Genomic DNA, 24,662 nt, shown 5'->3' on the forward strand with positions numbered 1-24,662 from the left:
CTCCAAGGCCATTTCTAAAAAATTATTACAATACAGCCACCACCTCTGAATTAAGGTATAGACATTTTTTATTGACTTTCAATTTTTTTTTTTTTAACTCCCTTCTCTCAAACATGATAAAATGTGGTCACGGTCTTTAGTGTAACGTTCTAATTTGCATCGCACATGGACTGTGCGTGGCAATTTGATCTTTCCTTTGATGATCCTCTATGTATGAATTGTGTTTTTGCTATGCAAAATTTAAAATGCAAAGTCGTTTTTACAAAATGTTGACAAAGTTTAAAGTCACTTGTAACCCTGGCCTTTCCAAAAGACTAGTAATTATCTAATTATAGACAAATTATCTGGTGGTTGTTATTTTCCTGGCATATTATTAAACAAGACATGACATATTGATGTTCCTCAAAATATAATTCTTTGTGATATCAAATGCTAAAAAAGTCACTCCTATATGCACATAGCATTAACAATTCATTTTAGGAAATTAATGCTTAACATGGCATGTTTGTCTCGAAATATGAATGACATTTTAAACTAATGGATTTATAATGCTTGATGTTGTTCAACTGTCTCCCCATCTCCCTTCATTTCATGATATTATGCTGCGAACCGCGGCATGGATGCTACGTTAATTAAGTCTGCTCTGGTTCATGCACGCTTCGCTGAACATTGCCCATTTAATTTCCAAGGATTTCTGACAAAGCAACCAAGAAAAAAATATAGAGAGAGAGAATTTAGTAATATTCCATGGTCATGGGTAATTTAATATATGGACATAATAATACAGAAACCAACAATTTTTCTGTGAAGCAAATGTGAGATCACAAGAATTTTGAAGCAATAATGGAAGGTATTTTGAAAACATTGCTGGCCATTTTATTCATCTCAAATTTTGAAGAACACTTTTCAAATTTTATTGAATGAACCATTATGGATGTCATCTCAATTATAATTTTCCACAGTAAATATATATTTCCTCCTTTTTGGTAGAGGGGCTTATTAATTTACATAATTTACATTTAATTAATTAATTAATTAATTAATTAGTTCGTTGAGTGCCCAGCAGAAGGGCATAATGAGCATTCTGACGCAAAAATCCAATGTTCTCCCACCCGTACACATTTTGAATTTGTCACAGGTATGAAACATAATTTTTGGAACGACTTGTGTTAGTTTCCAATGGAAATGCTTTCATTAAAATAGAGGCAGTTTTCTGCATATGGCCTTTTGCTGGGAATCTTTTGGCGATTATGCAGTCGCGCGTAAGTGCGTACGGGCATACACCCTTCTGTCAGGCACACGACGAGTTACTTTTTCAGTAGATTATTTATGGAATTTTGTTTAAAGTGGAATTTCGTGGGGCGTTAAAGAGACTGAAAGTACATGTAGCTCCCTGATGTTTAGATATTTAGATATTTTTAATTTTGCTGGTACATGCATACATGTAGATGACAACATGATCCTGCAAATTGATAAAGATGTAATATTAATGGTCAATTAACGTTAGGCATTGAAAAATCCATTTCAACTGGTAGTTTGCGAGCTTCCAGTGTGACAATGCAAAGCAAATGGGTCGTAAAAAATAATTCATGGCAAACGTTTTGTCTGAAGCGCTAGTTTAAAGATGGAGTCGTGCGAGGCATTGGATTTCATTACAGGATGCTTGGTGTCATATGTAGAACTGAAACTAGGCCAGTTTACAATCTTACTGTGTTAGATTGAGCAGTGCTCCTTTTGGGAAAATGAAATAATAATTTGAAATGCAAGTTATTGGGTATTTTTTGGGGGGGGGGGGGGCCCTGAAGGGTAAAAACAAACATACATGTACATATGTAAGTCTGAGATCTAAGGTGTATGTGGCATTAAGTACAATGTAATTTCCCTTCATTTGCATCACAATGCAGAGAAGTGAAATGTGGTTTGCCATTCCTTGTTTTACAGATATCTAGGCGAAAATTGTGGTTTTTTTTATTTTTTATTTTTTTGATTACAAAATTAAAAAAGAATGCAAATATTTCACATATTTGCTGTACACAATTTTTTAAAACAAAATTGATCACCTTACTTGTATGGTGATCTTAATGCATCTCATTGCGTAAAATACTTGAGTAGATGGTCCCTAGATTTGTGCCTGAAACATCGATGACAGAACAAATAGAAATTGACTTCAGCCAAATTAAACCTGGAAACCGTTTCAGGATCGCTTCCGAGGGGCATTTGGAGAGCGCTCAGAAATGCATAATGCAGAAAAGAAGAGGATCAATGAAAGCTTTAAGCTGAGGGGGAAAAAGACCCTTTGATGCCAAAATGAAATAAACAACGTCTGTTTTATTTGGAAGAGACCCTGTGGAATTGACGGTACAGTAGAAAGATGATCGTACATCTGCAGAGACAAGCTCTGTGCCTCAATATGTGTGTGCATATTGAAGTGGATGAGATGACATTGTGAAGTGCACTGGAAATGCTATTATGGGGTACGGTACTTGAACGTCACATAAAGTGTGGCTTTTTCACAGTTCGCATTTCATTAGGGGACTAGGTTAGCTTAGCCGTACTTTCCCTACCTTCCACTGCTGTGACCTGGGTTCGAATCCTGCCTGGATTAATATGTAGATTTGGTTTTCAGTCCATGCCTGATTCTGTGGGTTTTTCCTTGAATATCATTCTCGGTTTCCTCCCACCACTTAAGCTGTAATTTCCTTCCACATCCAGGGGTGTGAAATCTCAGCTTTAAAGCTGATTTTAGCTTTTTCTTGTTTTGGATTTCAGCTTTCTTCCCTCACTTGCTGTGTACAAAAGTATAGGAGATTTCCAAAGTTCAGCTTTTTTACACCTTTTCAGCTGTTTTCAGCTATTTTTATCAGTGGTCACTCACACCCCTGCAACATCTTCTACCAAGCCTTCCATCCTGTTCTGGCGCTTGCACTGTTGGATGTTGTGGAAATAAATTAAAAAGAAGTATTGCATTTCAAAGAAGATACGAAATACGCCCCCCCCCCCCACAAACACACATATAGCGGTACAAGTGTGTATTTGCTTGCAATCGGGGACCCCCTATTGTCCCTCTTTTGTTTATACTTTATTTTTTAAGGAAGACCTCACATAGGTGTTGTACACATTGCCAAATTGGGGACCCTTCATGAATTGGGGACCCTATTGTCCTCGATTGTTCACGTCCCCTATTGAATGCAGAAACAAACTCTTCCCCACCCCCCACCCCCTACAAAAATAGCAATTAGGGGACCCCCTATTGTCCCTCTTTTGTTTGTATTTAAACTTTTAAGGAAGACCTCCCATATGCTTTGTACATATTGCCAAATTGGGGGTCCTTTGGGAATTGAGGACCCTATTGTCCTCTATTGTTCAACGTCCCATATTGAATGCAGAAACAAACTCTCCCCCCCCCCCCCCCCCCCCCCCCCCCCCCCCCCCCCCCCCCGTAAAAACAAACTAGCAATTGCAGTGAAAATTATTTTTACATGAGAGTTTGACAGAGTCAGGAACTTTGAAACAACATGCGTGTTAAAATTTTTACCCAGAATATCAGTACTTACAATGTAAAGGGGCCATGAGATGAATTTTACTTAGGAACACATTTTGTGCAGTTTTCTACTCCTGTCTTAAATGTATGAAAACTATTTGACATTCCTTTTTGGTTCAGATTATTGAAAAGTGCACTTCTTTAAACATTTAAAACTGTCCATGCTTTTCCAGACAACTGAGGGCGCTGTTGCTGTGATATCATTTCAGGTAGACACTGCTCAGATTGTGTACCCAAACTTTGGTTCATTGAAAACATTTGTGAGAAAAATTTGCTCATTGAGCCATCACCAAAGAAAAGAAAATTTACAACGCAAATCATCCCAAATTTTGGCAACTTTTGGTGCTGAAATTTCTGTAACATTGAGGTTTCTGCCTGAAATGACATCACACATTTGCTCATGAATATGGAAATTTCGTTAACATAAAAACCAAAAAGGCACCAAAATATCCTTGAAAATGGCAAAACGAAAATTGAAATGAAGGTTAGGTGGGACACAAAGGTGCATTTTCAAGGATTGCATTAAAAAAATAATATTGCATGAGCCCGTTACACAAGAAATGATTAAGACATGATGGTACTCATCCATGTTGCTCTTCATTGACATGACCTTTGAAGACCTCTAGGCTGATATTTTTCCCAGGTGTTTTCGACTTGCTTTTCATGGCAAGTCAATTTGATTTTGCACTGATTAAACATGGTTGCCATGTTTGAAACAGCTGGAAATTCACAGATTTGTAAATAGAAAGAGGAAGAGAGCATGTCAGTTTCTGACGACACTTAAAGAAGTAGACAGATTGGGAGATTGATTGTAGGACTCGAGTAGCAATTTTAGAGACCTGAACTTGAGTACACGACTTGAGTCACATTGGCAGAAGAAACGGACTCGGACTCGGAACTTGACCATCATGACTCCAACTTGATGCTAATGGTTTGTAACTCGCGAGTCACTATTTTTGTTACAAAAAAAAAATAAATACATTCTAAAACATAATTCCAATGTTAATTTTAAAAAAGTAATGTTAAAGTAAAGTTAAAGTAAAACTAAAGATCATTAAACGCATGAACCGTAACGCACCACTCTCCAGGTGGTGTTTCAAATAATAATTGTTGTTATTAAAATGCGTCCCTCCTTTTTTCCTGCGACAGGGCACCGTTTACATCGCTAACATGTATGTGTGTCCTTGCCATGCACATTCATTTCGTACAAATGTGACTTGTGACTCGGACTTGAACTCGGACCTGACTCATCTAAAAAACTAACATAGGGCTGGATAGCTCAGTTGGTAGAGAAACTGATCAGCAATCCAGAAGTCACAGGTTCAAACCCCACTCCAGTCAATTTCTTTGTTCAACAGCATTGGTACCGGTAGTTTTCTTGACAGTGTAAAAATCAATAACCATTCATCATCAGACCAGTGAGAACATAACGATGAAGGAATGTGAACAATTGCTAATTATATATTTTCAAGTGCATGTGTAAACATCTTCAAGACCAGCACAAATCTTGACCCCGATCTAATTTTCAGTCTTGTGATTCAATTTTTTTTTATTAACAGATCCATCATTGTAGATATTTACAACTTAAGCAGGGTAGACAACAAGACGGTATGGAGGGCAAATGAGGCAAAATCATTGAGTGATTTGGTACAAAGAAGGTTTCATTATTTACAGGTATGTATGGTTTAGAAGAAAGCCAACAGTAATTTGATTTATTGTTTGACCAAATAATTGATGGATTTGAAGATAAATTCGTTATCACGCTCACGCTCGTGAAACACGGAAAATGTAGTGGGTCTGGGTCCCACATACCACTCGGCCTTCGGCCTCGTGGTATGTGGGACACAGATGCTTTACATTATTCCGTGTGCCACTCGTGCTCGCGGGATAAGTTATATAATCTGCCTAGAGAGCCCGTAATCCCTTTCATATACTGGTACGGTACCTCTCCCATTCTGCAGAATCCCAAAGAGTGTAGCACAGCCCAGAAAGTGGTCTGCAACCTGAAGAAAGGCTGTGGCTCTGGCTACATTTCCTACAATCTGCCTAGAGAGCCCATAATCCCTTTCATATACCTGTACCTCTCCCATTCTGCAGAATCCCAAAGAGTGTAGCACAGCCCAGAAAGTGGTGTGCAACCTTAAGAAAGGCTGTGGCTTAACACACGCCAGAAAGTGGTCTGCAACCTGAAGAAAGGCTGTGGCTTAACACACGCCAGAAAGTGGTCTGCAACCTTAAGAAAGGCTGTGGCTCTGGCTACATTTCCTACAGTCTGCCTAGAGAGCCCATAATTCTTTCATATACCTTTCCCATTCTATGGGCTCCGTGTGCCAACGAAAGAGGGCGCCCTTTTACCTAGCAACAACGTCCCATGGGCAGGACATTTAGCTGGTTGACGCGCACCGTTCCTTGTGTGTGACGCACATACACCAGGGGATTTGTACTATGTACACGCAGTGGTATGGCCGCGCGTCGTGGCAAAATTGCAGTCAGGCAAGATAGCGTCAGACTGTCACCCTCAACTGTACTTTCTTTGCCGGTGAGGGGGTACTTGTGAACGGAGTGGATAGAATCCCAGTGAGTGTAGCACAGCCCAGAAAGTGGTCTGCAATCTGAACAAAGGCTGTGGCTCTGGCTACATTTCCTACAGTCTGCCTTGAGCCCATAACCTCTTTCATGTGCCTTTCCCATTCTACAGAATCCCAAAGAGTGTAGCACAGCCCAGAAAGTGGTCTGCAATCTAAACAAAGGCTGTGGCTCTGGCTTCATTTACTACAGTCTGCCTTGAGCCCATAACCTCTTTCATGTGCCTTTCCCATTCTACAGAATCCCAAAGAGTGTAGCACAGCCCAGAAAGTGGTCTGCAATCTGAACAAAGGCTGTGGCTACGGCTGCCAGGTCCATCATGTAGCCTACTGCATGATTGTTGCCTATGCCACCCAACGCACCCTCGTCTTACAGTCGCGGGGTTGGCGTTATGCTCCTGAAGGATGGGAGAAGTTCTTCCTACCTCTGAGTGAGACTTGCCTGGATCGTCGGGGTGCCACTACTGGCAGATGGGGTCGTAAGTATATAGTGTCAAGACACATTTTCGTAGAACGTATGCATGATGGTTTGTCTTCTCATACGTGTACATTTCTAGTGGAGCAAAAACAATTTTGCGTAAAACAAAGGGGGAGAATGACATACAATCCACATTGGATTGGATTGGATTTTGTAAGAAACCTTTTTCGTTGTTTTTTTTTCAGGATTTTTTCATTATGCTGTCTAACTTGGACGTTTCATTATCAGAGCTGAGTCACATGAGGACCACTTCCCAAAGTTTTCTAAGACTTCTAACATTGAAATTGATGAAGTTGGTTTCTTTATTACTATAAATGTTGGCAGTACGGTAGCATCAGTTTTGGGTCTTATCTAATGAAGATTTTACTTTTACAAAAAAGTAATAGCAAATTTGATGCTCATTGATACTTATTTGTTTATTCGCAGAATTATTTCTTAGATAAGAAATTATTTCTTAGAATATAGAAACCTGCATTTCTGTGATCTACAGTCAGTTTTTTTTGGTGGGGGGAGACAGGGGTGGGCAGTTTAAGAGTTGTTACAGTTGTGTTTAATTTATGTAAATGTGCATTTCATTTGCATGTCTTGTTCATTTTGCATGTTCATTTTCAGTGCATGAAGTGTTGTAGTTGATTTCTTGTCTTCTGTTAGCGTTAGCGTCATCATCTTCATCTCCCACATCACCCAGTCCCACCCGGTCCTGTGTCATCGTAAAGAGACAGAGAGGTTACTGGGTCAATCGACCAATCAGATTTCCAGAATAAATGCATGAGGTATTTACTGTCGGCAACAAAAATCTACTCTGACACTGATGCATGTTAACCATTTCACATCAGGCCCGCCGTGTAGAAAACTAATCCTTTTTTGGGGACTGTTGAAAGTAAACTGTAATATGTTGTAGTTAAAATTCAGTCTGAAAAACCAGAATCTTTGGTCTGAGTATTTTTGGTTACGGAATCAGAGTATTCGGACAAATATTTTCAAAAGGACTTTGAGTGGAGAATGAGTCTTGAGTCTCTTGGCAAACCTTGTTGGCTCCTTTGAAACTGTTTTCAGCTGTATTCAAACATCCTTTCCTACTCATAAAAAACCCTGATCAACATAGTTTTAATACCAGGGATGTGATTTCTCCGTTTTTTTCCGGAAATCGTGTGAATCCGTTGAGAAAAAGGGGGGGTAGAATGTGCTAATTAATTATTCATAATGAGTTTTGCTTGCCGAATTCGCGAAATATCCGACGGACATTACTTCGTTGATCGATATATCTTACGCATGCACATATTCAATACCCAATGTGAGAACGAAGTTGAAGACCATGCGTTGCCGTTAGCGCGATCATGTGATTTTTCGCTCGGGTCCGAGGTTGTGATTATTTAATAGGTCTAGTTCCTGTGTCGGTATTCGAGATGCACGTGTTGCGCTGGTCAGGTGTGCCGACATTACTCAGCGTGCACAATGGCATAAAATACAGTACAATCATGTGGATTATGCACGTTGTTGTTTTACGTGCGTCTGCTCGGAGTGTTTGTACTTGTGTACGTATGCTTCCGACATGGCTGCGCTTAACAAGTCAATCCTGTCGCAAGGAGATTTATCAGTGCGAGAGCTTGATAAAGAAGTGAAAAATAAGTTCGGGTGGAAATGGTTTCAGGACTCCGTTATTATTGACGGGCATCAGCATAATTTCAAGAGTGTTTCGATAAAATAGCAACCGCTGGCAAGGTTTTTTGCAGTGTTTGCTATGACATTATCCAGCGTCAAGTGGAAAGAAATCGCTCGTATCCCATGTGAAACACCCAAAGCACACCAAAGCATGGCAAATACGGCGAGGTAACATGACAATGCATGGTTCTCAACTTTGAGTACAGAAGAAACTTTATAAGAACAAGAGTACATTTTAACAAATGAAGAAAAAGTGTTCTTAAAATTAAAACAAATGCTGCTCCAAAGTTTCAGAGGAAACTGCCCAGTAATCGCCTCAGATTGCACCACAGAGCATCTAAACTCAAACATTTTCAGGGGCCCTTAAGCGGGCCCCGGACCCCACGCCGTAATGGCTTCGGGCTCGCCGGAGTTTGCACTTCATGCATAAAATTTTCAGTTTTTTTTGTCACAGACCAATCACATCCCTGTGATACTTAGGTTATAATCCAACTGTAATAAACCGTATTTTTCGGAGTGTTATTGGTCGCATTTGTGCAACAAGGTCATAACTCGGATTTGAGTCATTTTGAGAAAAACGTGCAGTTCTAAGTTCTAGAAAGTAATGATAAGACAACTAATTCTAGGTCGGTAATGTATTTGGAGATAATTTGCATTAACTTGGACATTTCATACCTCTAAAATTTTTAAATAGAACAGATTTTAAACAAATGAGATGAACTTACAACCTTTTAACAAAGAATTTTGTGTCACAACGTTGTACCGGTATCTGGTCGAGATATGACCTTGCATGAACACACCAACGCCCCATTTATTTAAGCACAAAATCTGTTCATTTCCTGATTTGGCTTAAATCAAGTAAAGTTTCAAAATAGGTTTACCGTAGTCCCAAAACACCTCGGAATTGAATGACATGATTGTTTTTACCTGTGTCCAGCTCAAGAATGTTGTTAATAATTCCAAATGGCATCTTTTTTTTCAGTGTAAATATGCTTTTCTGCTTTCTTATTCTGATCATTTGACTAGAATATGAATTCGGACAAATTTTATGACCCTTTTGCACAAACATGACAATAGGGTAGTTTGCAGTGATGCACACTGGCATATGATTTATAGCATGAGCCTAAGGCTTGCAATCTAGATATGACTGTATAACATTAATTAATTACGTCATAATGACGCTCTATTTTTCAGTGAAATTTTCGTGCAAGAATCTTTAGGTAAAACCTGACCAAAAACCCCAACGACCCACAAAAAGCTGAATTTTAAAACATTGGTACATGTAGTTACAACCTTGTTGCACTGAAACGATGAATTATAATTGAGTGTAATAACAATTCAGTGTTTGACAGTAGAGGACTTGTAATAATAAACGTAGCACAGTGATTATTTCTAGAAAGTGCAACATAAGAGTTACTAACAATTTCAATTAATCCATCAAGTAGAAAGTGATTTTTCATTCATTTATTTAGGCACTGTGATATATCAGTAATACTAGGTTGGGGGGGGGGAGTTGTAGGTAAGTACTAAACATATTTTAGATAGCGTCCAAGTCATTGCTAAACCATCTTGGGACATTAAATACCTGTTCTTTTTTTAATTCTCTGTGGAGAACACTGAGCCCGTTGGCTTGAATTCTAATCAGAAATTCCTCCACACACGCTGGTCCTCATGTCCTGCACATTTTTGCAATCTGTTGGAGACAGATGGCCAGTCTAATGAGAAAAGCCTTCACACCGCCTGGCTGTGCAGCCAAACCAATTAAGCTCAGTACCAACTCGCACGCCATCAATTATTCCGTTGACATACGCTAGATTAGAACTTAATGAGTTTACCAAACAGGGGAAAAAATAAGGTTACTCTAGCATTTAAAAGCCTCATAAGACATGTTTTCACTGACATCGCTCCCCGGTCGATAACTTGAGACCCAAATGTAACTGATTATTTTATTGATTAATTGATTATGCTGGCTAAGCTTATTATTTTTTAGAAATAGATAACAGAAATTTAAAGGAATATCGGCTGCGTACGGTGATACAAAAATATGATTGGTTCAATACAAGGGTGGATCCAGAATTTTCGGGGGGCCATGAGGACTCAATTTTTTTTTTTTTTCAAAAAGGGGAAGGGATTAATTATATACATGTAGTGTCGTGCGCTATTTCCACATTGTGATATTAAAACTAAAAGGATGTGTAGGTCATGGCTTGCGAGGGAGATACACAACATTTTAATTTATTTCCTGAAAATTTCAGACAAAAAGGGGCCTTGAACATTATAAGTCGCATGAAACTGTATCTGTTTGCATTCCATATGGTAGCATAACAGTACAAAGGAGACAATTTTGGTAAAGTGTATCCATCAAAATCTTATTTCTTAAATTCACATTTCAAAAAAAAAAAAAAAACACTATTAAAGAGGACACTATTACACTATTTAAGTAGATTGATTCTTGCCACTTAAGCATAGATTCAGTTCAATTCCATAATTTTTTTGGAGGTTTTGTAAACTGCTAATGTTGTGCATGACCAAATCCCAGGTCACTCACTGTCCCTTGGGGTGTATAGATGTTCATTAGTGACCTCATTGCCAATCAATATGTACATGTTCACCTATAATTTTCTACTTGTGTGACTAACAAAGCAGCTTTTACATAATATGTTGCAGTATTTTAATAGTGTTTGCAGTGCTAACACATAAGTATGCAATGTTTCTCTTTTAGTTACGTATTTATTTATTTATTTGCATGGATTGCATTTATTTGTTTTCAAAGTTCTGCAGTCTATTCATTCAAAGGGGTTGGAGTAGTTTGGCCATGCTGAACCCAAACATGTTTGAAATTGAGACGAACTGTCTGAAACTGTTTTTTGAATTTCGGTATAAATGCCAGTTGAGAGGCATTAATATGCAAATTTTACACATTCCGTCCCAAATTCAGAGATTTCAGAATTGTTTGCTTCAGTAAGTGAATATTTAAGTCATTTTTGTTCTATTGGTGTGAGTTGGAGATACTTGCACTTTCGCCAAGAGAATAATTTTAAATGCATAGAAATGTTGTCCCTGCAAATAGGATGACATTTTAGATAGCATGACATATTGATAACAGTGTTAGCTAAGATTTGAAGGTTTGCATGGTGAAGGTAGCAATAAGATTTGTGAGGTTCAGAAGAAGGGGGGGGGGACGTGGACTCAACGTTTTGGATAGTATGATGCAATGTCATATGGAAAGACCCCCCAGCAACCCCCCCCCCCCCATGCTGGATTTGCCATCTGACCACATTTCTATCATTTTAACCCATTCTGATTGGTTGGTTTGGTTGACAGCTACCACGGACAAGCTTGAGAAGACCCAGGTGATAGATCTGCCGATCATCGACGGCATCAACCCCAGGCCGGACTTCCTACCCCTAGCCATCCCCGAGGACCTCTCGGAGAGGTTGATGAGACTCCATGGTCATCCCACGGTCTGGTGGATGGGCCAGGTACTCAAGTATATCCTCCGTCCTCAGCCTAGGCTAGCCAAGGACTTGGAGATGGCCGGACAGCGTCTCGGATTCAAACATCCTATCGTTGGGTAAGATAGTGATCGTATTTGTCTTGCCATTAAGCGATCAAGTTTCATGGTGCTGCTAAGTACCGTGCATGATGAAAAAACAGAGGACATTACTGTACATCAAGGTCAATCACAAGTCCTCCAGTCACAGTTGTTATCGAGTCAGTCATAAGTCATCACAAGTTAATCACAAGTCTCCACATTTCAATCACAAGCCATCACAAGTCTTCACAAGTCGTCACAAGTCAGTCACAAGTCAATCACAAGTCAATCACGTCAATCACAAGTCAATCACAAGTCCTCCTGTCAGAGTTGTTGTCGAGTCAGTTTCAAGTCATCACAAGTCAATCACAAGTCAGTCACAAGTCAATCACAAGCCAATCACAAGTCAGTCATAAATCAATCACAAGTCAATCACATGTCAATCACAAGTCAATCACAAGTCCTCCAGTCAGAGTTGTTATCGAGTCAGTTTCAAGTCAATCACAAGTCAGTCACAAGTCAATCACAAGTCAATCACAAGTCAGTCATAAGTCAATCACAAGTCAATCACAAGTCAATCACATGTCAATCACAAGTCAATCACGAGTCCTCCAGTCAGAATTGTTATCGAGTCAGTTTCAAGTCATCACAAGTAAATCACAAGTCATCACAAGTCAGTCACAAGTCAATCACAAGTCACCACAAGTCAGTCACAAGTCAATCATCACAAGTCATCTAGTCCTTAGTCAACTGACAAGCTATTTAAGTGTGACGAAGGCATTCATTTGTCATTGTTAATCTCTTGTAACTTGATCAGAAATATTTTGAATATTTGAATATTCTATTAATTCCAAATTAGAATAATCAAATACTAAATTATTCCAAAATGCACAGCCCTATTGATCAGTAGAACAGGTCACAGATTTTCCAAAGATAAGTGCGACGGTTGATGGAAATGCATAGGCTACCCACATGACAGAGTATTGAGGTTTTAAGTGGCAGTGCATCCATTTGTCCAAGGTAAATTGACAGGTATCATGTTGGCTTGTCAAGTGCTGGTGTCCTTCTTTGCAAATATCTGATTTCGTTGATTCTGAAAGGTTTCAGATATCCGACAGGAATCCAATCACAAGCCTTCTTTAATAAAGGACTGTGTAGCATGCACTCATCAGCGTGTCCTTAGGGCCAAGACACTGAAAGGCAATATTCTCTGGTAACTTGGAGGCAATTGCAAAAAGCTCTCCCTGGGATAATAGAGTACCTTGTTTGCCAACAGTTAATGGAAATTTCTCAGAAAATTAAGGCCGGAGTTGAAATGTGTTCAACTTGTGCAAAATTGCAGGGTAAACACTTGCTGTGACGTCACAATTCACATTCACTTTTGCGTGAAATCTGAACTTGCCTTGACACATAATATTGTCAGCCTTTTTTTTTTGAGATTGCCTGGAGCTAATCTTAACATGTTACTAGGATTTATTTCATGAAGTTACCTTGCATTGAAAAAATGTAGTGGACCAAACGAAAATCTGCTGATAACCAGTTCCCTTTTTTTTTGGGGGGGGGGGGGGGGGGGGGGGGAGGGGGAGGGGGGCAGTGGCCGTGCATGATTTAAGTGAAAATGTTTTGTTAAGCAAGGTGATTATGAAGTTTAAACCCATTAGTACTTCTATTACATTGTATTACATTGTATTACATTGTATTACATTGTAGTACATTGTAGTACATTGTAGTACATTGTATTTATTCCCTGATGAATCCATAAAACCACACAGTGCTGGGGGGGGGGTTGGGTTGGGTGGTACAGGAACAGACAGGACAAACTGAGGCGGTACAGGAATGGTTGGGTTTAACAGTAGCAAATGTGAGGTGGCACACCATATCATGATGTGACAGTAATAGCCTTCACATCAAGCAAAAGTTCATGTACTATAATATTGCATTCAATTATTTCCTCACCCTGTGAGGTATGTCAGGCTTGAAAAGAGACTTGTGGTTTAATGTGTACATTGTAGCAGCTGTGTTATTGTCCAAGAAAGTGCACAACCTCAAAAAAGGCTTAATAGTGCTCACTGATTGTTGTCAAATTAAAAAAAGCTGCTGACATTTTGAGGTAATCCAAGTTGTTTAAATTATTCATAACATCAATTGATGGACACTCTTTATGGGTAATGATCCATGCATATGGAAGAGAAAGTACTAGTGAACCTTATTCTTACTGACTGTGGCAACAACACGTACATTGACAGAGGTTTAGACATTTATATCATGACTGTGCAACACCCAGTAATCCGTTAATATTTGAAGGTTCTTTGTTACCGCAAGTATTTGATGGAATATTGTTCTGAATCTGTAACAATTCATGTCTGCAAAAAGCACCACTTTTTAAATCTGTTCATTTTTGTGAAGAAATGATTACTTTACATGTATAACAGATCATTCATTTTGCTTATTTAATAAATGTTATCGTAGTCTTTGGTTCGGGATAAAAATCCAAGTTTCTATAAAATAACATCTGGTCCACATTTCTTTCTTCGTTAATTTGTGATAACTACCCAACATTTGTTGGTTGGAAAAAGGTTGTTTATTCTTGATGATTGAGTATGTTTAATCACAGTTATCTGACTGGTACTGACTGTAGACCATAGAAAGCTGACTATATGCTTCCACACATGAGCCGCGGTAGTTGTCAAGTTTAGCCAAGTCATTAAAAATATTCATAAATATCAAAAACAAAGACAGTTTACCAAACCCTATTTGTCGAGAGCCCGTCACATGGGTGGCTTAAACGGTTGATAAAGCACCAGCTGGCTGGTTTTAAACACTTTGCCGGTGTTACATGAAATTTGGACTCCTGTGAAATCTGGTTCCTTTTATTTTTTTATTGGTCAAACATTCACAGTCTTTACTTAGGCATGCTCAATTCTACCAATGAGTCCACATTTCATTGAGTCCTCAATTCATACTTCACCGGCACCGCTGCGTTCTGTGCCTCAACGTGCAGTACGTGCCATGCACCCTCCAATCTCATTTTTAAAGGGACACTAGGTCCTGGAACAGCCCAATTGGGCTACAAAACGGGCTTTGAACGAGATGATGATAATCGGAAATAACATTTAAAAGTAGGATCTAAACATCCACACAACTATCCCTTAAAAACTGGGCGTTTTTGTGTTATTCCTGTATTATGCATGCGAGAACGAATTTCGGGGTCCACTTTTGCGACCCCATAACTTCGAGCTGTTTGGATGCTAGTTGTGATTTCATTCGTACGCGTAAAGTGTTCGCCTTTTGCGGACGTTGAAGGAACCACAATTTTTTGCATTGGTGATTGGTCACCGCGCGCTGTTCCCGAGACACACAACGTGTATAGCATACACTGAGAATGACACGAAAAACGTATTCGTACTCCGTCATGTCCGATGTAAACAAGCGGGTTTTTTTCCGTCTTTTCTCGGGAACGGTAAGACATTAGGTTGGTTGCCTTTCAACCAGATGTTTGAAATAGCCTAAGTAAACAATCCAAAACATAACATTTTTCGGGGATTTCAGGACCTAGTGCCCCTTTAATACTACTCGCGAGAGGCACATACCATAACATAGCTAGAGGGAAGTTAAAAACTATATGAAATAAATTTGTTGAGCAAAAACATTGGTAATTTTTTATATTTTTTATTTGTTTTGACTTGGAAGCTGATAATGGCCTGAACCCCTTCCCATTACCAGCGTCCTAGACCCAAGCCGGTTTTAAACATACAAAAGCAGGCCAAGTACACATTTATTCCCTTAATAATAACATGAATTCACAAACATCTTTTTGGAATTTTATACCCACCCATCGTACTCAGACCAGCGGTATTCCTGCGTAATGCTGAATTCTTCCCTTTTAATCAGGGTGCACGTGAGACGCACTGACAAAGTTGGGACAGAAGCCTCATTTCACGGTATTCAGGAATACATGGTACACGTGGAGGAGTATTACCTGACGCTAGAGAGGACCCAACCGATAACAGAGAGACGAGTTTATCTTGCCACGGATGACGCTACGCTATTAGCAGAGGCAAAAAAAGTGTAAGTGGTGTTTCTAAAGAAACTAATAGGTCTCATTCAAATGACGTCGTTTCCTACAGACCATCCACGTGCATTGGCATTTTGACCGTCAACTTGTGCAACGCGCATCGGCTGCGTCGTATTTCGAACAGATTTCGAGCAGCAAGCGCGTGTGTTTGAAACATTTTCAACACTGTGCAATGCGTGTTTGATTGCGTAAAATATGCAGTTGCAGTTCTCCTACAGAGATGGCCGTCATTGAGCGAGCCCTATGGACTGTTTGGATGGCTGCCATATTTGGAATGCAGTGTTTTTATTACCAATGGATACGCATGACCACACAGTTGTACATAAAAAGAAATTCAATATTTAGTTTTGCTTTAAAGATTTTTTAATGCTCAATTTGGATGGTGTGCATTGGGTTCAATGTCTTAAAGACGGCTAGAAACATCAATTACCCGGAAGTATGCCTACTGATTTAACGAGAAAATCCTTAGTCGAAGAGAATTTTAGGAGTGGTGCCAAATACCGGTACCCTGTGAAATTATTGTGCCTGAAATGGTATCATAAAAAAAAAAATTATTAAAGAAAATGTGCCCACAGGCACAGATTTTTAAATGCGTTAGAAACGGAATCCAGTTACGTGACTAAAAAGATTGTGCATACGTTTCTCTATTTTTTTCTCAAAATTTGTGGTAACCACCAACCTATAACTTCAACAAGTTAGTTGTTATGCACTCTTCTTAAGATTTTGAGCAATTTTGTTGCTTCAAACGAAAAACATGCACAAAAAGCAGGTGATCCCATGTACCGTTCAGTAAAAATCTTTTTCCCGTTCACTTTCTGTTGACGTACTGAGCTCTGATTCAGACTTGAAGTATTTGATGAAAAGGTGGAAATTCAGGTCCTCAAATTTTTTATATCATTTGTTTGGTTTTGTTTGATGTTGCAGGTATCCGCAGTATATTTTTATAAGTGACAATGCGATATCTCAGTCAGCTGGTCTGGCTAGCAGGTATACAGAGAATGCCCTACTAGGAGTCATCACCGACATCCACTTCCTTGCGCTGTCCGACTACTTAGTCTGTACATTCTCCTCACAGGTAAGAGCCTACAAGATGTTTGCATCATTTCAAGTTGAACATCCCCCCTCCTACATGGATCGTGAATGTAAAAGTGTCAAGGAGTCATTCTTTGGAATAGAATCTTGTACAAAATGTCTGATACAGTTCGGGACCTACAAAATGTCTGATACAGTTTGGGACATTGCTGATTGTAAAATTTTAGACATGACAAGTCCTTATAAGCACGTACCGGTAGGAACTTTAGCAATTGCGAGTAACCTTATACCCTTTGGGATTCTGGTACATCTGGTACACTGACTTGCTCAGAATGCTTGGCACATTTTAACTGTGAATTCTCCAGACCAATGACACTGTTGCTAATCACATGATTCGGGGCAAGCTCTTGCATAGTTACGCAAGAGACGCTCAGCACCAATACTTTCACCATGGGTGAGAATGGCACAAAGACACCAGATCATGCCGGAGCTGGGGGTTGCTAGTGTAAGGCTTGCCCCGAATCACGTGATATAGTAACAGTCTCTTTGGTCGGGAGAATGCAAAGTTTAAACTTGCAAAGCATTGGATTAAGTCAGCATTCCAGATTTTATTCAAATTTAACTCGCAAATGGCTTATTATCCAGATACGTGCCTACCGTTTTAGTTTAACGAAAAAATCCTTGCTCAAACTAACGATTCTACTGGTACCAAATACCCTGTGAAACTATTTGTCCTGAAATAGTATCATTTGGATAAAAATAATCATTGAAGGAGGTTTAAGAAAGTGTTACCACAGACAGATTTTTTTTTACATGCGTTAATAACAGAAAAATGTATAGTATCCACTGAGCTGGAACTGCTACAAGTTAGTTGCTATGCACACGCTTTTGTTGCTCAAACGGAAAAATAATGCACAGAAAGCAAATGATTCTACATTTGTGTATGTTAGTATAACCTGTCCAGTGTGCATGGAAGTATTGAACCAAGTCACTGGTCGAACAAAATCTGTCCAATGAGAGAGCTCAAATAAATTACAGGTCCTTATATGTAGGACTGCGGGTATGAGCGAAAAATGCTGACAACTTTCTCCTTTGGTTTTCCCCCCTCCACAACCCCCCCTAAAATGGTATCATTCGGATAAAAAAAGATATCATTGAAAAAAATATGCCCACAGGCACATTTTTTTTGTACTTGCCAGGGGTGTGAAATCTCAGCTTTAAAGCTGATTTCAGATTTTTTGTTTTGGATTTCAGCTTTTTTTCCTCACTTACTGTATACAAAAGTCCAAAGTTCAGCTTTTTTACACCTTTTCCTGCTGTTTTCAGCTATTTTTATCAGTGGTCACTCACATTCCTGTACATGCGTTAGAAACAGAATCAAGCTACGTGACCCAAAAAATTGTGCATACGTTTCTCTTTTTTTTTCTCAAAATGTATAGTATCCACTGAGCTGAAACTTCAACAAGTTAGGTGTATGCATGCGCTTTGTTGCTCAAACGGAAAAATAATGCACAAAAAGCAAATGATCCTACATTTGTGTATGTTAGTATAACGTGTCCAGTATGCATGGAAGTATTGAACCTGGTCACTGGTCGAACAAAATCCGTCCAATGAGAGAGCTTATATAAATCAAAGGTCCTTAGCACCCTTAGATGTCGGACGGCGCGTATGAGCGAAAAATAATAAAAACGTTCTCGTTTGTTTTTTCCCCATCCACAACCCCCTAGGTATGTCGAGTTGCCTATGAGATAATGCAGACCTATCACCCAGACGCCTCCGCTTTCTTCCATTCACTCGACGATGTCTACTACTTCGGTGGTCAAAACGAGCACCGGCAGGCCGCCCTCTATGAACACAAGCCCCGCGGCCGGGATGAGATTGCCCTAGGGCCGGGGGACACGGTGGGCGTGGCCGGCAACCACTGGGACGGTTACTCCAAGGGGCGGAACCACCGGTTACGCGGACGCAGCAGTGGGCTCTACCCATCCTACAAAGTCGAGGAAATAGTGGAGGTGGTTCGAATGCCTACTTATCCCCAAGTCCCATTGCATGTCACACATGAAAAGACTGACGAAAATAAGGACAAAGCAAAAGCCTTTTTATAAAAAAATAAATAAATAAATAAAAAATTGTAAATATGTGTAAAAAAGTATGCATGTAAAGTTTAGCGATATTAATAAAATATTTGAAAAGTTCAAATCTGAATTGCATAAATTTTGATACAACTCAGAAAGGCGCTGACAATTTTTTTATCCATCTGCCATGTTTTTAACCCAAAATTTGTATTGTCTGAAATAACTTGTTTACATGCAGGACTTATTGGCTTTAAATATTCTGTCTCTTACCATGACTAAAATGTAGTGATTAGGTCTTCCCAGGTTTGTTAATCTTGACTTTATGGGGGAAAATAATTAAGATCAAGACGATTTTCTGTAGGACTAAATACCATGTACGCAACTGTATGCACAGGACTGCGATTAAATGCTGGAATAATGTTGTGATTTCTTTGAAAATTAACTGCCACAATGACGAAACCATAGCTGTGGTGTCACGTGAATGTGTTTGACCGTGTGCTCCGATTTGGGTTATGGGTTACTTTCGTTCTCACAACCAAAACCCACCAGCTGAACATTACAAGATAATATTCAGTCCTAAATTAAGAAATTTCCTTGGGAAAAGCAATCATTTTATACTTGTTGAACTGAACTGAAATGCCCACATTTTAAACAGTTTTTTTATCCCTCTGTAGCTCAAAGCCTAGGGTGCAGTGATGGGCAAGTTTGCACAAGAAGTATTGTTAACCATGATTCGACTAAGTTAGCCCGAACTCTGTCTAGTCGATGATGGTTGGAGAATGCTAGTCAACTATTTGGAACCAGCCTACTGGGCCTGGTCGCATTGCTGGTTATCAATAGCCTTGTCTCATTAACTAAGTTCAGAGAGAACCATTGACAATAGATGAAACATAGCGAGTTGTTCTACCTGCTGGTGGGCCATGGAGATATCTTCCGGTTCATTCAACAGGTCAAAGAACGTCGAAACATACTCGTGACCACCATATGTTGACAATGGTTCAACTAGAGTCGTTCGTACTTCAACGTCACAGTGCATGCGCACTTTTTGACACCAACCAACCATTGTTGACTAATGGTTGTTGCCCGAAATTGCTCCATGTTTGTAATTGAAGTCACATTAGCAACCCCCCCCCCCCCTGTCATTTGAACATTTTACACTGTATTCCATTTATCGTAATTTCTTAATGTAACAGTAAATATCAATTGATGAGATCTCATAAGCATCATGATGCATAATAGGACTGAAATACTGCATTAGTCTTAGGCTGTGTGTGGAACCCATAAACCCCACAATTCCTCCAAGCGTCTCTCACCCCTCCAACAAAATAATAATTATAAAAAAAAATGAATGAATATACATTTATTACAAATTTCCTTTAATACAAAATTTGTGCCAATTTTATGATCATATGACAATTTTTTGGGTCAATTTTCAGAAAAATGGGACCTTGATCATTTCTTTACTTTGAAAAGAAGGAGGGGGAAAGTCACACAAAAAAGCAGTAGGTCAAGAGTTGGGCTTGATTGTTTCTAGTGTGTCATTACTTAAAAGTATAAAAGGTCTGACAAGATTCGTTAAGACAAAAATAAGAAACAAGGTGAACAATTAAATTGATGGAGATTTTGAGTTATCCAGGTGATATAAATTTCGAGAAAACAATTGAAACATGACAACTGGACTTGAACTTATTAGATGGAGAACAGTTTCAGGACATGTCTAGGTCACTTCCTCCGCTCAAAATAGGTCTTAAATCGAGGCGGGGTATTACGACAACACCTTTCAACAATCTACACCCCAGCCATCAGGAAATCCTTCAACGTTGCAACAATAATAGGGGCTATCAAAACGCCCCCACACTACACTCCGGTGATCAACAGAACAATGTAAAAGGGATGATTGCAACGCCTCTTGGAGTACCGGTCTGTTTCCACCACCCATTCGGAGCTGAGCAAGCAACCAAGATAGGTCATGAACCGCTCTCTATCTGATAAGTTTGAGTCCAGTTGTCTTTTGTCAAACTTATTTGAAGGTGAACAACTCTTACATTGTTTTTGTTGATTGTTAGTACAGGTATATTTAGGTAGTATCGAAAACGAAGACCCCTGAAACGAAGACCCCTGAAACGAAGACTGAAGACCAAAAACCCATGTTTTAACGTAGACCCACTCGAAAATGAAGACTCACTCGAAAATGAAGACCCATGAAAACGAAGACCCATTGGAAAACATGGGTCTTCGGTCTTCGGTCTTCGTTTTAGGGGTCATCGTTTTCGATACTACCGGCATTTTTATGTACATATTTTCATATATTTTATTTTGTTGTTAATATATAGCATGTTTTATATCAAAGAGGCTTGTTATTGTTTAAACCAGATGCAAACCTAGTGAAGTGTGCTACCTTAAGATATAAAGAGTTTATTTTTCTTTCATTTGTATTTGTGTTTAGAAACGAAACATGTATATCCGTGTGCTGTTAACATGTCTGTATCATTATTTAATTTTGTTATTAATTTACACAAAGCTATCAGTAATATGTGTTGAATATGTTTGATATTTGTGTTCTGAATTTTTGTGTTCGTAGGTGCTTATTATTATAAATTCTGAACACATTGCATGCTGCACATTGTGAAGGTCTAGCAAAGGCCAGGAAGGCGATGAAAGGTAAGGAAAGTACCGCTTTGCCAATCTGATTCTTACTTAAACTGCTGATATCACTGCTTTACTAATCAAAAGTTTGAACAGTAACACATTTTTGGAAATACGAATAATTTTTTTGGGTGTAGTGCTTTTAAAAATTTTACCAAATGTAAATGTAATGCTCCACCTACATGAAACCTATGAGTTGTTGTCATTCATTTGACCATCAATGGTTGGTTATAGGAAATAGTAAAACAGGACATATGGATCTAGAGATAATCTAGATGTGTATGGCAAAAAAATAATGTTATTTATCAATTTTTAATTTAAAAAAATGCCAACTTTGTGAGAAAAGGAAGTTACAAACAAAAATATGGTTGTCTGGTTTTCTGTCTTGTTCCCCCTGTTTTTAATGATAGCTCAATTGGCTGAATGACTTTTTATATTGTCCTTGTCTTTGAGTATTTGTCATTTCCACGATAGTGTTCTGCCACAGAACGTTCTATTCATTAAATGTTATTATTTGCACTGTTGCTGGAAATATATTCCAGACATGAAGGATAAAAGGGTAGAGATATTTTGTTAAGTGTAAAAATGGTTTCATGAACGTTTCCTGGAGAGTTATATTTGTGGCGCATTTCCTGACAAATGGGCCATTCTATGAATTTTGGGTCTACTTTTTTGCTGTCCCTGTTACAGCATGACATCTGTGATTTTATAATTCTGATGCACTCCTAAATGCAGTCGTTCTCCAAGAGTGATTATGTATAGCAAACTACCTACCCTATACAATACGTTGAAGTCATTTTTAATCATATTTGAAAGGCAAATTACAAGGTTCACACATACTCAAATCTGTGTCCTTGTGGAGACATTTCTTGGTTCTCATGTAGTAAAGTTTTTGAGTTTGAAAATGTAGTTTCAAAATGCTCTTATTTTAACCAGAATTAATTTCCTTGGCTGAAATTCGGACTTAATATCCCGTTTCTAAAACTCTTCCATTTTGTGACAGATCAATCCACCTTGGAAATTCCTAGTTTTTGAGTAAAATCCATATATCTATTTCGTGAAAACCTTGTGGAGACGTATTCATCTATAGAAATTGCCTTGTGGAGACGTATACAATATTTTGTTTCCTATTGTGTGCATGTCTCCAGAGGGCACAGTGTATCAGATCACAGGTAACAGGGACAGGAAATATGTCACACATTGGACCCTACATTTACAGAATGACCTGTGTGCATCGATAACTTCTCAAGTGATGTTGTTGTTAAAGAATTTTTGGCGTTTTGATTTAATTCACTTATTTGTGTACACCTAGAAAAGAAATGCAGTTTGATAGATTGGTCTGGTTCCGATATCATGTCGATGCCTTTGTTGGAATGCAGTGCAAATTATCAGAATTATGGTCACAATTTGTGCTTACAGCAGTAACACAGATACTGTAGGCACAATGGTATGTAATTTACAAATTTCAGACATTTTGAGATTCACTGTACACTATTTGTCAGTGCACAGGCAAGCATTAATGCAGTGATGCATTTATCTGGGCCAAATTTCATTTCTGTGCTAACCAGAGAATTTCGTGCTTACAATACATTACCATCACCATTTTGTGCTAACAGTGAAAGAGACATGTTCTGTGCTTAATTAGTAAACACGGAATGGTAGTTATTGGATGCATGCAGGGCCCAATTTCATAGCTCTGCTAACCACAGAATTCTGCGCTAAGGATCGCCATTTTGTGCTTACCATGCTAGCAGAAAATTCTGTGCTAACTCTGTAAGCACAGAACCTTAGTTACAGGCGCAGAAGCCAAAATTCCTCGCTTAACACGTGAAATCCGCTTACCATATATGCTGTAAGCACGGAATTTTCTGCTATAGTAAGCAGGGATTTCTCGCTAACTGTAAGCAGAGCCAAGAAATTGGGCCCAGGTGTGCAAGCCAAAATTCCTCGCTAATGCGTGTAAACTCTTAACGCCTAGCGCCGAGAGTTCTGCTTTAATGACCACATCTGAATTATTTGGCTACAGCCGGCAGTGAGATGTGTCTATGGACGTGGCTTCCATAGGCATGTGTGTAGCGCCAAGCCGCAGCCAAGTAATTTGCACACAGCCATAGTCGGCAGGGGATATTTTTTTTTGGATAAAAAAGCCATGAAATTGTGCCCAGAAAATGTACCCTTTAGCAGTGCGGTGAAATTAGTTGCAAAAAAGTATCTTTACCCATTGTTTACAGTATTGGCCCATATGTATATTATAGGCACACAGGGTGCTAACCAGTTATTACAACTCGTGTTTTTAGAGGGTATGGTGCTTAATAATGTACATGTAGGAATGACAGTTTTATTTTTGCAGTTCTGTTCCGATAAATTCATAAACCGTTTAGATTTTGTTAATTTTGAAAGCTCATTTTCTAAATACCATGACAGTATTTTAAAGTCATCAGGAAAACGATAGAGTAACTGTTTCTATATTGCATGATAAAGCTGTTTGCATTGCATAGAATCGTGTCTCTGTTGTAAAGGTTTTTTTTCTAACAATTTCGGAAGCCACTTATGAGAAATTGTTGTTACAGTCAAAGTTATATTTATTTGAGCCAAAAACTTCAAAAGTATGCTCGACTGTTTCATTGTGGGGCTGTATACACCATGCCGGTGTTTGGGAAAAAAGTACAAGTTAGCTGATTATGTGGACAGTAAAAGCTGGTACATTGTGGAGCAATATTTCATTTTTTACTTTAACCCACAAGATGCATTTTTTAAAAGAGGCTTACCCACTGACTGAAAGAAAGTATTAAAAAGTTACAATACAAAATAATAACTCATTTGGAATCCTTTTCTCTTAAATAATGTTTATTTCATGATCAATAAATTGTACATTGAATTGATAAAACAAAGGTAATGTTACATAGAATTGTATAAGTTAAAATATCAGTTGCAAAAGGATATTTTTACTTGACCAGGATTTGCAGATGATATTAAACCTCATGAGAAAAACAAACATTTGCTGAGTTCCTTTTAATTAAAATGTTTACTTTC

At 38.7% G+C, this 24,662-nt stretch overlaps 1 protein-coding gene across 3 annotated transcripts in view; it reads left to right on the forward strand.

Moving 5' to 3' along the window:
* Positions 1-20,751, forward strand: part of LOC119743059 (alpha-(1,6)-fucosyltransferase-like) — a 52,056-nt gene extending 31,305 nt beyond the window's left edge. For all 3 annotated transcript variants that reach the window (XM_038219397.1, XM_038219399.1, XM_038219400.1), the window contains exons 5-10: positions 5,101-5,215; positions 6,368-6,605; positions 11,591-11,840; positions 15,693-15,869; positions 16,801-16,951; positions 18,636-20,751. In XM_038219397.1, the coding sequence (XP_038075325.1) occupies positions 5,101-5,215; positions 6,368-6,605; positions 11,591-11,840; positions 15,693-15,869; positions 16,801-16,951; positions 18,636-19,013 (1,309 nt within the window). In that variant the 3' untranslated portion in view covers positions 19,014-20,751. The remainder of the gene's footprint in view (positions 1-5,100; positions 5,216-6,367; positions 6,606-11,590; positions 11,841-15,692; positions 15,870-16,800; positions 16,952-18,635) is intronic.
* Positions 20,752-24,662: the final 3,911 nt, after the last annotated feature.

This window comes from Patiria miniata, unplaced genomic scaffold (assembly GCF_015706575.1).
Source record: "Patiria miniata isolate m_02_andy unplaced genomic scaffold, ASM1570657v1 HiC_scaffold_6, whole genome shotgun sequence".
NCBI classification, from domain to species: Eukaryota; Metazoa; Echinodermata; class Asteroidea; order Valvatida; family Asterinidae; genus Patiria; species Patiria miniata.